At 44.2% G+C, this 14,064-nt stretch overlaps 1 protein-coding gene across 1 annotated transcript in view; it reads left to right on the top strand.

Annotated features, from left to right (window-relative positions):
- PLEKHM3 (pleckstrin homology domain containing M3) overlaps positions 1 to 14,064 on the top strand; it is a 109,761-nt gene that overhangs the window by 55,489 nt on the left and 40,208 nt on the right. Inside the window, exon 5 of the mRNA XM_065413837.1 lies at positions 6,850 to 6,913. Within this exon, the coding sequence (XP_065269909.1) occupies positions 6,850 to 6,913 (64 nt within the window). The remainder of the gene's footprint in view (positions 1 to 6,849; positions 6,914 to 14,064) is intronic.

Below are 14,064 nucleotides of genomic sequence, written 5' to 3'. Positions count from 1 at the left end.
AGAGCGATTACTTACTGCTAACAAAGCACCCTGGCTACAAACACAGCAACTTTGCCTAAATGCAAAAAGCAAAAACTTATCAGTGATTCTATTTCCAGAAGGACATTACAAGATAACCTTTTGTTTGTGCAGATACTTAACGGATAAGATCACACCAAGGGCAGGGATGAAATGTCTTGCATAACTGTTGCTCTGCAGATTACATAGCGCTGTAAAAAAAAAAACCATCACCAATTGGGAAACTTAGAAGACTGCACAGAATGCTAAAGTCTTCCCTTGGGTTGGAGCTAACGTCTCCTAAGGTTTGCTTTCCTTGCACTGGCTGCTTTTGTTTCGAACACATTATGGTAAAACACTGTGAAGACTTTGAAACCAGCAGGACTGGTGGCAAATCTAAAATGTTAGCATTGAACTTACATTGTACGCCGCAAACTTAACCGGGACTGACGATCCGCTTACAACACAGCCGTCCTCTGGTGCAGTTAAAAACACAGTTCTGTCTTGCAGTGTAGACGAGACTGAGCGGTGTCTCCAAATTATCTAAAAGCATAGGACAAGCTTTTAGTGTGCTGCTGCACTCAGATACCACTTGCCTTTCAGGTGTCCCAGTGTCAGATCCCGAGGCAGCAGGAGATCAGGTCTTTGCTGCGGTGAACCCCAGGACATGCCAGTGTGGAATTTGCCATCTGTCTCCCCATCGCTATTCTGGTCTCTCCACTTTTGAAAGCTGACTGAGAAGGACATGGTCGATTTGAATTTTTTTTTTAATTGATGCATTTTTTAAAATTCCTGTAGAACTCCCTTTAAAGCAGGATGACCTGAATATTTTGATATTCCTTTCACCATAACTTTATAAGCGTTTTTACCACTCCCATTTTTGATGTTTATAAAGAAGCTTTACATCAAGGGAGAAAATAAGAGCCCTCAACTTGCAAAGATCCAAGCCCATGCTTCAGTCTTTCCAGGACTGAGACGTAAGTGACTCCACACAGGAGCAATGAAACAGACTATACCCAAAGCACTGTTACATACCCAAAGCAAACATCTGTCACTAACTTTTTATTAATGCAAAGTTGCAATAAAATGTTTACATGCTCTGTTGTACATTACTTATTACTTGTTCAGGATCAGGTAAATATTCAAAGAACCTAGCTAAAGATTCTGGCTTGCTGGCTGCGGAGCCCTTCTCTTCTGAGTACTCTAAAAAGGGCGACCACATTTCGAAATATCTGTCCTCTTTTTGGCACTTCTCTTTGTGTGTGTGTGTGTGTGTGTGTGTGTGTGTGTGTGTGTGTGTGTGTGTGTGTGTGTGTGTGAAAGCTTTTTCATTACAAGGGCAGTCCATACTTTACTATATCGCAATTCCACAGGAGGAGGAGCCCCATTTTCCCAATAATGTACAATACAAAGTCTAGCTCCTAACACTCAAAAAGGAATTAATTTGTTGTTCAGTTTAAAATGTACATAAGAACGGCCCTACTGGATCAGACGAAAGGTTCATCTAGCCCAGTATCCTGTCTTCCGACAGTGGCCAATACCAGGTGCCCCAGAGGGAATGAACAGAACAGGTAATCATCAAGTGATCCACCCCCTGTCGCCCATTCCCAGCTTCTGGCAAACAGAGACTAGGGACACCATCCCTGGCTAATAGCTAATGCAGATCCTTTTCACTAATGTTTTTCAGGTATAGCCATCTCAGCCGTTATGGGTTGTCTCTATACAAGGTGCTCAGTTTTGAGAGAGAAGTGTGATTTTTCAAGTTGATGGTGGACTTCTTAAGATTGAGTCTTTTGTTTCAAAAATGTTAGTTTATGAACATGATCCGTGTTGACCCTATATTTTATTCTTCTCCATTCACCCTTCCCCCACCCTTCTGTTTGTATTAAAACCTCATCCGTTTGTTTTCAATGCTTGCGTTTTAATAAGGATGGTGTTGGTTTTGCCTTGATTGAATTTTGGAGCCCCCTAGCACCTGAGGAAGGAGGGAGTGACACGTCAGACAAGACCGTTTAATAAACTAAAGCATTTTGGAAAGTTGTTTCACAATCCAAATTTAAACAATATGCTGAATGGACGTAGTGCAGCCCCACTGTTGGAGCTCCCTTGTGCTGTCGTGTGTTTGAAACCACCCCCAGCTCAGCTCCAACACGGCCACAGCACATTTGTTTAAAACTGCCCAGTGCACGGACTGTGCCGCCCACTTTTAAACCCTTTCATAGGCTGCAGCCTCCCAGATGGAGTGCCCTCAACCCTTCTTGGCTTTGGTGGGATTTGAGGGTGTCCCACGCTCCGCACAGGACGTTCTCGGCCCCTCAAAGGCTCAGGTTCTACCATTTTCTAATGCGGTCAGCGGTGCTGCTGCAGATGCAGGCTTTAGCTGCTCAGCTGTTCATCTCCATCCTGATTCAACAAGAATACATTTTTATCATCAATAGAGAGATCGGACAAATATGAAACCAGACCACCTTTGCTTTTCCAGGGCCCAGTTTCTATGGTAATGGAAATAAGTGCTCCTCTCACTTGAGCGCCTCTTCACTTGCTCATGGCATTGTATTGTTTGTTTGTGTGTGTGTGTGTGTGTGTGTGTCTTAGTCTTACCTAAGAGCTGGAAGGCATTGCCAGCTTCTTTCTCTCAAGATGGAATTGGGAGGAAGGGGTGGTATTTCGCTTTCTCTCCAGCACTGGCCACTGGCACATAACAGTAAGCACATTAATTTTGGAGTGTGAGTTGCAAACTAACAGGTTTCAGAGTAGCAGCCGTGTTAGTTGCAAACTAATACATGATCCAAAAAAGGAGATGGGAACAGGAAAGGAATGTCTGTCACCTTGGCCTCGGTTGGCTGAGGTCACCTTAAATAATGACATACATTTCTACCTCGATATAACGCTGTCCGCGGGAGCCAAAAAATCTTACCACGTTATAGGTGAAACCGCATTATATCGAACTTGCTTTGATCCACCGGAGTGCGCAGCCCCGCCCCCCCGGAGCGCTGCTTTACTGCGTTATATCCAAATTTGTGTTATATTGGGTCGCGTTATATTGGGGTAGACGTGCACTAGTAAGTGGAGTCAGTCCTCATTTTGGTTTTTATTACATGTCTGTTATCACATGTGAGAGAGTGTTTATAGGAAATAAAATATTGCCCGTACTTCAGTGATCTTATGAATACTCATTGATATCAGTCATTGACAACTACTGTCTAATAGGAGTTTCAGACTTTACTTTCAATAACCTGAAAAAGACAACCTTTCACTAGCTAATTATTTTCCTTAGCAGAAGCAATGCTGTAAAGACTTCGACACACAATACAGTTCCTGCCAATGTTATTACTGTGTTGACTGACTGCCTGCGTGATCAGAAGAATAGGGTCGGGTGTGTTAATAAAATAAATTCTAGTTAGACTGAAATGTTATTAGCTGGTTCAAAATGCTGACATCTTAGGCCTGACTTCTTAGTGATCAGTTTTAAAATCTACTGTGGACAAGTCCAAAGTGCAGTGTTATCTTTGGATTTAGTTTTTGGAAAACTTTTTTGTGGCTGGCCCTTAACCTGTAGCCGAGGGACATACAGGGATTACTTAGCCCACAACTGAAATGTGTTTATCTCTGGTAAGCTGAACACACCCGTCTGTGCAACAGTTTAGGACAGGAAGTGAAGAATACCCTATCCATATGAAACTGCAGATAGGAATTAGGTAGATAGAATGTAATTCCTTCAGCTGAAATATAGCTAGGACATATCCCTATTTGAGAAGAGTGCTGGGGAATCTTTAATAGCCACAAATGGTCAAAACCTTGGTTTTACAACTTGTCCAAAACATTGAGGCTAAACATTTCAAAACCGCCCAGGGAATTTGGATACCCCAATTTCCATTAATTTTAATCCAAACCTCTCCTAAGCAGCTTGGAAAATCTCAGCCTAAAATAACTATTTATGAGAACCAATAGAGCAAAATTAAATGAGGAGCTTTTATTATTTTTTGGATTCACTGATGTTTTGATTTCCAGTCTTTTGGCTTGATTTTGTCCAGAAATTGCAGTTGGTACAAAATATTGTCAACCAACTGCTGTTTTGTCCAGATCTATATTTGTCCCTGTTTCTAAAATCTCTTCGGTGGCTTCCAGTGTAATTTCGAATGAATTTTATGTTGTTATTAAAGTTCTTATCAGCCCCTGAATACTTCTTACATGTGTTTTCTTTGGGTTTCTAATTGCTGTTTTGGTTCATTTCATTCCTTCGTCACACCCCAATCTGTTGTAGAACCTTGCATTGTACATTTATTAATGGACCCCACCAAGAATTCTTTCTGCTTCATCATCATTAGCGCTCTGCCCTGCAGCTGCAGGTCCATGGATGTATTTTTGGTTTTGTATGTACTTTGCAATTTGTGCTGAAAGCAACACACTTTTGCAAAATAGTTGCGTTCATTGCCAGTTTGACTCAGTATATCCCTTGCGCAGGACACCTTTGCATTCTGTTATGATTGCCTTCATGCTGATTGCAAACCACTCTGATGTGCCGTTTGTTTCCCTTTGCAGTCTATCTTGGTATGTATTTTTAATTAGATGCATTTCAGTTCTCTCCCTGCTTCTTACTATTTCCATGTGAGAAGCACAGCATTCACTAGCCCTGCAAATAGCCGCAGATCTTTGCAAAGTTGAGTCTGTTTCTTACAATAAGTAATTCAGTCGCTAATTAGTCCATTTATTGTCTGCTCAGACTCACAAGACTTAACTTCATGACACAGGTCTGTAACAGAAGGGTCCATGGTCCGACCTGACATCTTGTTCCTTGTAAGCAAAATTTGCCTTTCCTAAATAACGTTCTGGAGTAGTTCACAGTATTCTTAACATTTTTGAATGACTTTGTCTAGCAGCTGGTTTTTCCTTCGTGCTCCCACTAAATCACTGGAGCTCTCTAGTGCTCCTGGACCTCCCATGTGGAACGGAGGGTTTCACCCTCTCTGATTTCCCACAATACCTCCTGCTTTAAAAGTGCGGCAGTCAACTCCACCAGTTCTCTGTGCCCCGTTGCCTTCCAGACTGCAAGATTTAGGTAGCTCAGTTGATCCGTTCTTGCCAAAGGTGGTTTTCTTCTAACGCCATGTAATAAGGTGTGATCCACAGGAGTACAAGAGCTTGGTCTTTATTTCCCAGCCCCAGTCACTCGACAGGGGGCAGGAATATGAAGGGTTATTTCCCTGTCAAATGATTTCAATCTTTATCCACTGACCGCAATGGCCACTGTTTGCAACTCCTTGATCCTACTCAGACAATACCAGTCTTCACTCTTTCCCAAACACCGGAGGGGAAACACTGCATGAAACCCACAAAAGTCTGTTGTAAAGTAGAGATGGACTTGAACCAAAACTCCATATCTGCCCACCCCATCCATTGACGAAGTGTGAATTTGGATCCCAGTTTCACCCGGCGCACTCCAGGACTTCCACTGCTGCATAGCAGTGTCCATACAGGACATTACTGCATATTCACATCCTGGCTTGCCATGCAGTAGCTTGTTGTATAGACAAGCCCCATGCCGGCTGTAATGTAACTAAATTGCAAAATGGGGAAACAAAAAGTAGCCATAAAGACACAGGTGAATGGATTAACTGTTTAATAATACCTGCTGTTACATAGCACTTTTCATCCATAGATCTCAAAGCACATTATAAAGGTCAGTATGGTGATCCATATTTTATCGCTGGGGAAACTGAGGCGTTTGAGAGGTGAAGTGACTTGCCCAAGGTCACCGAGCAGGCTAGTGGCAGAGCCAAGAATAGAACCCAGGTCTCCTGAGCCCCAGTCCAGGTTGATAGACTCTAGGCAACACTGCCTCCCTGACTGCTTACTGACAGATGCCCTGCCCAGATCTGGCCTGGTAATCCAGTGGTAGTGCTGTGCCCTGTATCAGAGAGAGAGACCCACCTTATAGATTGCCCATTCCTTGTCTCTGACTTCTAGGAGAAGGCCAAGTAAGAGACCAGGACCAGAAATCATACCAGGTCCCTAGGAAGGTAGTGCAGAGCCATACCACTAGGTCAGAGCTCAGGTCTGATTCATAAAAATGTAGCTTCACAAATTTACTACTTGTGATTTTCAGTTTTAATTTTTAGCACGGGACATTTGAAGTGTGTATTTGGTCTGATTTGAAAATAAGGCCTTGTCTACATTAGAAAGTTTTACCGCTCTACCCAGTATAATTTCAATAGTACAACTCCTTCTAGGTTGAATGCAATTATATTGGTTATGCTGGTGTTAGCTACTCCCGTAAGGGAAGAATAATTACTATAACCAGCATAAATTACCTTTATACCAGTATAACTGTGTCCACACTGGGGCTTTTACTGGTTAAAAAAAAAATCACACTCCTAACCAACATAGTTATACCAGTACGACTTTTTAGTGCAGACCAGGTCTTTATTACCAAAGCCTCAGAAACATTGAATGATTTCTTTTTTATTAGTCAACTCATTGTTTGAAAGGCTTTTTCTGCCCACAGTATGAGGTTTCTTTCTACTTCTGTAACTATCATTGCACGTGCTTCCCTGACACCTGCAGAAAAACTACAGGGACTCCCACTGTATTAATTCTTTCCCTGGGAGAAGGTGAGGATGGCAAATAAAAGAATACTGTGAAAGCAGCTGATGCTTGGGAGAGTAACATAACTCCAACCCCTAACTACCACTGTATCGAACATCACTACTGTGTAGAGTCCTTGGAGGAGAATGTACAATTCCCCAATGATGGCTGAAGAATTTGGAGATCTTCCTGGTTTGGGAATTTTCCAGAGAAGAGTCTGTCTCTCAGAAGCCTTATGTCCACTCATATCTATTTCCCTCTTTTCAGAATCTTCCCCAGAGAGTACCTCCTTCAGCAGATCCACCTGTATTCCCTTGCAGACCTACAGCAGGTAAGTTTCTTCCGTTGATTGTACATTTCTTCTGTTTGCCAGGTAATTTCCCTTCCTGTGTGGATTACAAGAATGACACGCTTTCCCCAGCTATTAATTGTGGTGGAGTTAGCAACACATCCCAATCTCTCAGAGTTTTGTCGTTTGGCATAAAAATCTTGGCATACAGGGATGTTTTAGCCCCAAAACAAAGGTTTATGCCACATGTGTGCATCCTGGAACCAGGAACAAGTCTCTGCAATCCTTATACGAAGAAAACTCCCTCTTCCTGAGTCAAGACAACAGGGTTTGGACCACACAAAATAAGGGCTGGTCTACACTGGAAACTTATATCGACACAGCTACATCTCTCCGGGGTGTGAAAAATCCACACTCCTGAGAGACATAGCTACGCCGACCTAACCCCCGGAGTGGGCAACGCTAGGAATTCTTCCATCCGTCAATTACCTCCCCTTGGGGAGGTGGATTAACGACAGCGCGACAGGAAACTCCTCCCGTGGCTGTAGTGAGCGTCTACACTGAAGTGCTACAAAAACGCAGCTGCCTGTGCCCCTGTAGCAGTTTAAACATAGACGTGGCCTAAGTTAGTCCCCATGGCGCGTGTGGCTGTGTAACCAAAAGGAAGTGTGTACGCATCATTGACGAGATGGAGGGGAAACCTAGGTGGAGTAGCTATGGGGCAGATGCCATGTTGGCCTGGCCTACACTGGAAAATTGAGGTGTGTTAACAGGTTAGCAAAAGTATTAATGAGTGTGGTGTTAAACTCCCTGGGGAGCTCCAGACAAAGCATGGTTAGCTTGTCCCGGTCATCCCTCAAGGGTCTCTGTCTACACTCATTGCTGAGTAGTGTTAATTGAAGCTGAAGGGGGAGCCTGAGTGCCAACTTGGACTGGGACAAAAGAAATCTGATGAGGTTCAACAAGGACAAGTGCAGAGTCCTGCACTTAGGACAGAAGAATCCCATGCACTGCTACAGGCTGGGGACCGACTGGCTAAGCAGCAGTTCTGCAGAAAAGGACCTGGGGATTACAGTGAATGAGAAGCTGGATATGAATCAGCAGTGTTCCCTTGTTGCCAAGAAAGCTAACCGCATATAATGGCCTACATTAGTAGGAGCATTGCCAGCAGATCGAGGGAAGTGATTATTCCCCTGTATTTGGCACTGGTGAGGCCACATCTGGAGTATTGCATCCAGTTTTGGGGCCCCCACTACAGAAAGGATGTGGACAAATTGGAGAGAGTCCAGCGGAGGGCCGCAAAAATGATCAAGGAGCTGGGGCACATGACTTATGAGGAGAGGCTGAGGGAACTGGGCTTGTTTAGTCTGCAGAAGAGAAGAATGAGGGGGGATTTGATATCAACCTTCAACTACCTGAGGGGCGGTTCCAAAGAGGATGGAGCTCGGCTGTTCTCAGTGGTGGCAGATGACAGAACAAGGAGCAATGGTCTCAAGTTGCAGTGGGGGAGGTCTAGGTTGGATATTAGGAAACACTATTTCACTAGGAGGGTGGTGAAGCACTGGAATGGGTTACCTAGGGAGATGGTGGAATCTCCATCCTTAGAGGTTTTTAAGGCCCGGCTTGACAAAGCCCTGGTTGGGATGATTTAGTTGGTGTTGGTCCTGTCTTGAGCAGGGGGTTGGACTAGATGACCTCCTGAGGTCTCTTCCAACCCTAATCTTCTATGATTCTTCTATGATTCTAACTCACACCTGCTTAAAGTACAGCTCTGCCTGGTCTCCACAGTTTTGGATGTGTTAGGCTTGGTCTACACTTAAAATGTAGGTTGACACAGCTATGCTGCTCACACTCTTGAGCAACGTAGCTCTGCCAACCTAACCCCAGCCATAGACGCAGCTCGGTGGGCAGAAGAATGCTTCCATCCACCTCGCTCCCATTGCTTGGGGAGGTGGAGTTCCTACGGCGAAGGAAAAATCCCTTCCATCGCTGTAGACTGCATCTACACTGTGGGGCTAAGATACAGTAGCTATGCCGCTAGAGCCCCCGTAGTGTAGTTAAGGCCTTGTTAGCACATGCCACCAAACACCTTCTAAGAGAACACCTTTTCCTTAGCTCCACCAACTAATGGATTATTCGCATCCTCAGGCAGGAGGACGCTGCCTTATGGCTTATCCCTTATGAATTTTTTATCCTGTCTAACACACCTTTATACAGGGTCGCTGCATCCACACTAGGCGTTGTGCTGGTATAACCGCAGCAGCACAAAATCACACCCCTAACTGATATAGTTATACCAGTACAAATGCTATCTATAGGGAACAGATTAGGCATTTCTGAAAATTCTACCCAGGAGCTGCTTTCAAAATCTGGATTCAGGGGTGGATTTTGAGCATCACTTAAAGCGCCGGGGTGTTTTGAATTGGGGGTTTTCCTATGAGCCCATTTCTCATTTTCACTTTGCATTTCTTGCGTTTTTGTCTTCAGCGTGGTCACCATAATGTTTCGATTGGGTTTTGGTATTTCACTCCATTGTGTTCACTTTGCCCTAGAAGGAAAGGGGAAATTGCTTTAAAATGTAGGAGTAACCCCTCGGGGAGTTTAACCCCTTAGTGTGACTAGTAATGTTTACATAGATTTGAGGCAGGAATTGTCTCTTTGTTCTGTGTTTGTGTAGCACCTAACACAATGGAGAGCTGGTCAGTGCCTGGGGCTCCTGGGTGTGTACCTTCTGAGATACAACAAATTAATAACAATGATGAAATTAACCAGACACGTGACTTAAAATCAGGCCATCTTGGGTGACTGTAGCCGTCGATAATCAACCAGATGTGTCACAATATTCTACTTCTTTGCTTCAGTCTATGCTGAACAAGCTGACTGGACAGCCTGCTAGGCAGCACCCGTATTTCAGCATGGGACAGATGGAATGACAAGAATTATCTTGGCAATAAGAAGTGAGGGGAGTTGGGAGAATCCAAGTTTTATGTGGCAGCAAATACACAGAGACCCAAAGCTGAGGCAACAACTAGTTTGTGGGCTGGTGCAGTTGTGGGATGGGAATAATTCCACATTTTTAAAAAAGCCAGTCATCTGAGGGATAAAACTGCTTTCGTGGCTTTTCAGGCTTTGCTGCTGTCTCTTCTTTCATAACCAAACCATGAAATAACAAGCTGCTTAAATCAGAAGTGGCAGTCTCCCTGGTGGGCCAGTCTATTAGCCCCCAGTGCCTTGTAAGCTGCTTAATCAGTTCCTAACATTGGCAGTAGAGATTTAGAAGCAATCAGCAGCTTAGCAAAGGCCCTGTGGGAGTGGGGATGGGCAGGAGTCACAATGCATCCATTTATTTAGCAGTTCCTTCCAACATACTTCTTTGTGTTTATTTGTATTTGCAATCCTCCTACCCCCCCGGCTCCCCAAATTTATCATAGTTAGAGGCAGTATAATTCAATTACTGTTTCTGCTGGGGTGGGTTAAATTGGATTTAGCTTTTAATCTAGCTGTATCCTTGTTATCGGCCTGGAGAGTCTTTTCCTCATTTCAGAGTCTCTACATTTGAAATCAGGTTGCCCGTTTCTGTCAGAGTGAAACCATAATGGGGAGGAGAGAGAGAGAATGGAGCTAATAGAGGAGCATTAGTGCCCTTAAAGACACTGTCTAGCCCCCATATCGTACTTCGCCATTGTTGCTCTCACCTGCCTACTGGTTGTTGGCTGCCAGTGTGTGGTTTTTTTTAAATTCCCGAATATTTCCCCTATTTTTGATTCCTCCCCTGCTCATTTCCTTATATCCTGGGGTTGCTTTAACACTCTGCCCTGCTGTCATGTACAATGTATGTGTTGGGGGAATTAACCAAAAGGTTTATTAAAGATTAATAGAAAGATAAGGCCTGGTGAGTGAATTAGAAAAGCAGGGAGTGGTAATCTGCAGAAATGGTGCCCTCTCCCCCAGTGACTCCAAGTCTGATGTATTTATCCTGCAAAGGGCTCTTTAAAATGCCCAGAAAACAAGAAACCTCTCTCCGCTGGGCAGCTGTGTTTTTATAAATGTGCTATCTGGGGGGGAGGGCTGTTGTTTGCACGCTGAATTTGAGGGTGCAAGAAGAGAGCTGAATGAAAATTCATTTTTGCCTGAGATGAAGATGGCGATGCACAATATTATTTAGAGGGAAATCTAATTTAAGACTCACGCCTGGTGCAGTGGGGGGGTCCCAGTGTCTGACTAGTGCTCCTAGGTGCTACCACAGTACAAATAACAAACAGGAATCTAGATAGTAAGATTCCAGGATTGCTGCTCTGTCTGTGTGTCTCCGTGTGAAGCCACGAGAGCAGCTGCAACATGGCTGAGAGCTCTTTTTGTTCAGAATATCTATCACGGGGTTCAATCACCCCTGGGATGTGTGGTCTGTACCGTCCATTTTTAAGTTCTCTGCCATTTTGACTTAACCAATGTACCCCCATGCTGTGTACAGCTGCAGTAAGGCGTGTCTCTCTGCCCCGCCAAGAGTCCTGGAGCATTGTGATATCAAAGGTGACTCAACATATCCCCACCCTTACTGTACAGTTAATTTGTATGGAACGGTTTCATTGGTTGTATGAGGGAGACTGCACAGAGAGTGTGAATTACTTGGCCCAACTGCCACTCTGTGTGTCCATCCGCCACCCACACAAATCAACACAGATCTTCCAGCACAACCGCCTCACACACACAAATCTACACAACCACCACATGATAACCCTGAACACACACAGTTCCTCCCCACATCACACGCGCCTCATTCACCACCTGCAAAGATCAACACCAATGTCCCAGCACAACCCCCTCAACACAGATCAACGCAGCCAGCATGCACAGTAACCCCAAACACCACTCTGACGCCCAGAATGTCTGTTGAGTCAGTGTGAAATGATGGAAGCAGCTGCTTGAGAGCTTTTTTTGTTTAAACTATCACCAGGTTTCATCATCCTCTCTGTTACTGACCAGCTTTTAAGTTCTCAGCCATTTTGGGCTTTTTTGACACATGTGGCTTTACAAATTACACCCGGGGACAGCCTAGGCTTCTGCTACTAGTAATTAGCTAATGGTCTGGGGGCTTTTACTGCTGTGATCCATAAGGATGGGGTGCTGGGCTAGTGGGGGAGGGCTTAGCCCAGGAAGGAAAACAGCCAAGTAATATGTCATTAGTTCTGGGAAGCTGCCAAGCTCCTAATGGGATAGTGCTATGCTAGCACTTTGCTGATTCACAGACCCAGCTAATGCAGATGTGAGCAACCTGGCCGGCCTGCCCTTTAACCAAAGAGAAAACAGGTGATGTTCTTTATTCACAGAAGGATTTTTTTTTTTTTTAAATCAAGTTCTCACAGCAAAACTAGTGCCCCAGTTGACTACACCCAAGCTTACAGCTAGCTTAGCCCAGCTCCAGGAGCTTGGGCAGCATGTATTCTTAGCCTCTCCCCAAGCCTGATCTCTTCTTCATTGTTCGCACAGGCATTCACAGGCAAGATAACTAATTAAGAGCATTCAGATTTAACAAGCAGAAAAACAAAGTGTGACAGCTCACCTATTCTGCCCCATTGGCTATGGTTGTGTTCCGCTCCAGCCATCACTCTTCATAAGCCCCTGAGAGTAATCTGGTGTGAGTCAGGAATGAGGCCTCTATTAAAACATCACTAAATCTCTGTTAGCTACTTTATCCAGGGCTAGTCCAACCAATTAAAGACTTAGACAAGGGGACGTTCCGGTAGTAAGTGGCAAATATTGACCTAAAATGTTATGATGATGATTTTTAGCAGATGTAGTTCTTGTGACGGTTGATGCAGTTCTCACTACTTGGACATTTTGCTGGGTTCTAAATTAATTGCAACCATTCAGGAAAAAGACCAAAGGTGTCATTACAAACAGCTCAGTGAAAACATCTGCTCAATACTCTGGGGTGGCCCAGAAAGCAAACAAGATATCCGGTTAAATTAAAGAAAGCTGTATACAGTAAACAAACCACTAACTGACTAGTGTTCAAAAGAAGTTTCCCCTATGGGTAGAATATCCTTTACGGGGGTTTCTTTCACCTTCCTCTGAAACATCTAGTACCAGCCGCTGTCCGAGACAGGATACTGGACTAGGTGGACAGTTGTTCGGATCTGGTACGGCAATTCCTATGCTTTTGTTGAAATGTTTTATAAATGTAATATTGCCTAATAACTAAAAATGTGGGAAAAAATGCTTCACCGAAGCCTGCATTTCACCTGAACTACGCTCCAGTGTCTTGTGATGACAGAGCTAGAAGCACTTTTGAGGAGCAATACAAATGCTTTCAGCGCCAGGTCACTTTTCTAACCATCTCAAATCTTTTGCTGAAAAGGCCAGCTTTTCTATCCTGTCCATCTCTCTTCCTCATTGCAGTTCGGTTTCCAGGATCACAGAGAGCGGGGAACTGTAGTCATTTTTTCCTCGCGGTTCGTGATCATTCAGAATGTCTGACCATTCTGTCCTAGTACAGTTATTGAGAAATGGCGTGTGGTTGAGCTATAATGCAGCGCTTAGTGACTTTAAAACCCAGGCGTGGCAATCTCCTTTTCCACCCAAGATACAACAAACTCTAAAACACACATTTTCCCCATAAAATTTGCAATCCATATACCACAGACTTTTTCTGGCCTAGTTCTATTGGTCAGGGGGGTGAGGAGGTGTAATCCCGGATGACAGCAGTGCTGGCAAAAGCCCTTGGTAGAGGTGAGCTTTCGCTGATATAGCATATGGCTATGTGTTTATGGCATTGCTTATGGCTTCCTCTGAGGCCCGCACAGTAGGACTAGTGGTAACTTTACAAGTGGCAGGATACAAAAAACAGGGCTTCAAAAACAAACACACACAAAAACAAAGCACGAACTCTCCTAACTTTCATAAAATAGTTTTTCTTTACATGTGTGTGGCTTCCACAGAGTAAGCGGTGCTAGAGGTGCTGTCAAAATCACCTCTGGCGTTGCCATTCATGAGTGATGCAGCTGTCCCATAAAGCCTTTAAACGCACCACATTATCATGTACTGAACCTGTTTATACAGCATGCGTGTGTATATACTGCACACATAAACCGGCACCTACGTAGAGGAGTGCATGACCATAAAAATTAAATGATCTGCCATCAGATCACCCTCCGAAACAGTCACCCTGCCTCTCACTAGTGATTAAGCCTCTC

This window comes from Emys orbicularis, chromosome 11 (genome assembly GCF_028017835.1).
Source record: "Emys orbicularis isolate rEmyOrb1 chromosome 11, rEmyOrb1.hap1, whole genome shotgun sequence".
NCBI classification, from domain to species: domain Eukaryota; kingdom Metazoa; phylum Chordata; order Testudines; family Emydidae; genus Emys; species Emys orbicularis.
Note: the sequence above shows the minus strand (reverse complement) of the source record. Positions and strands in the feature narration are given on the sequence as shown.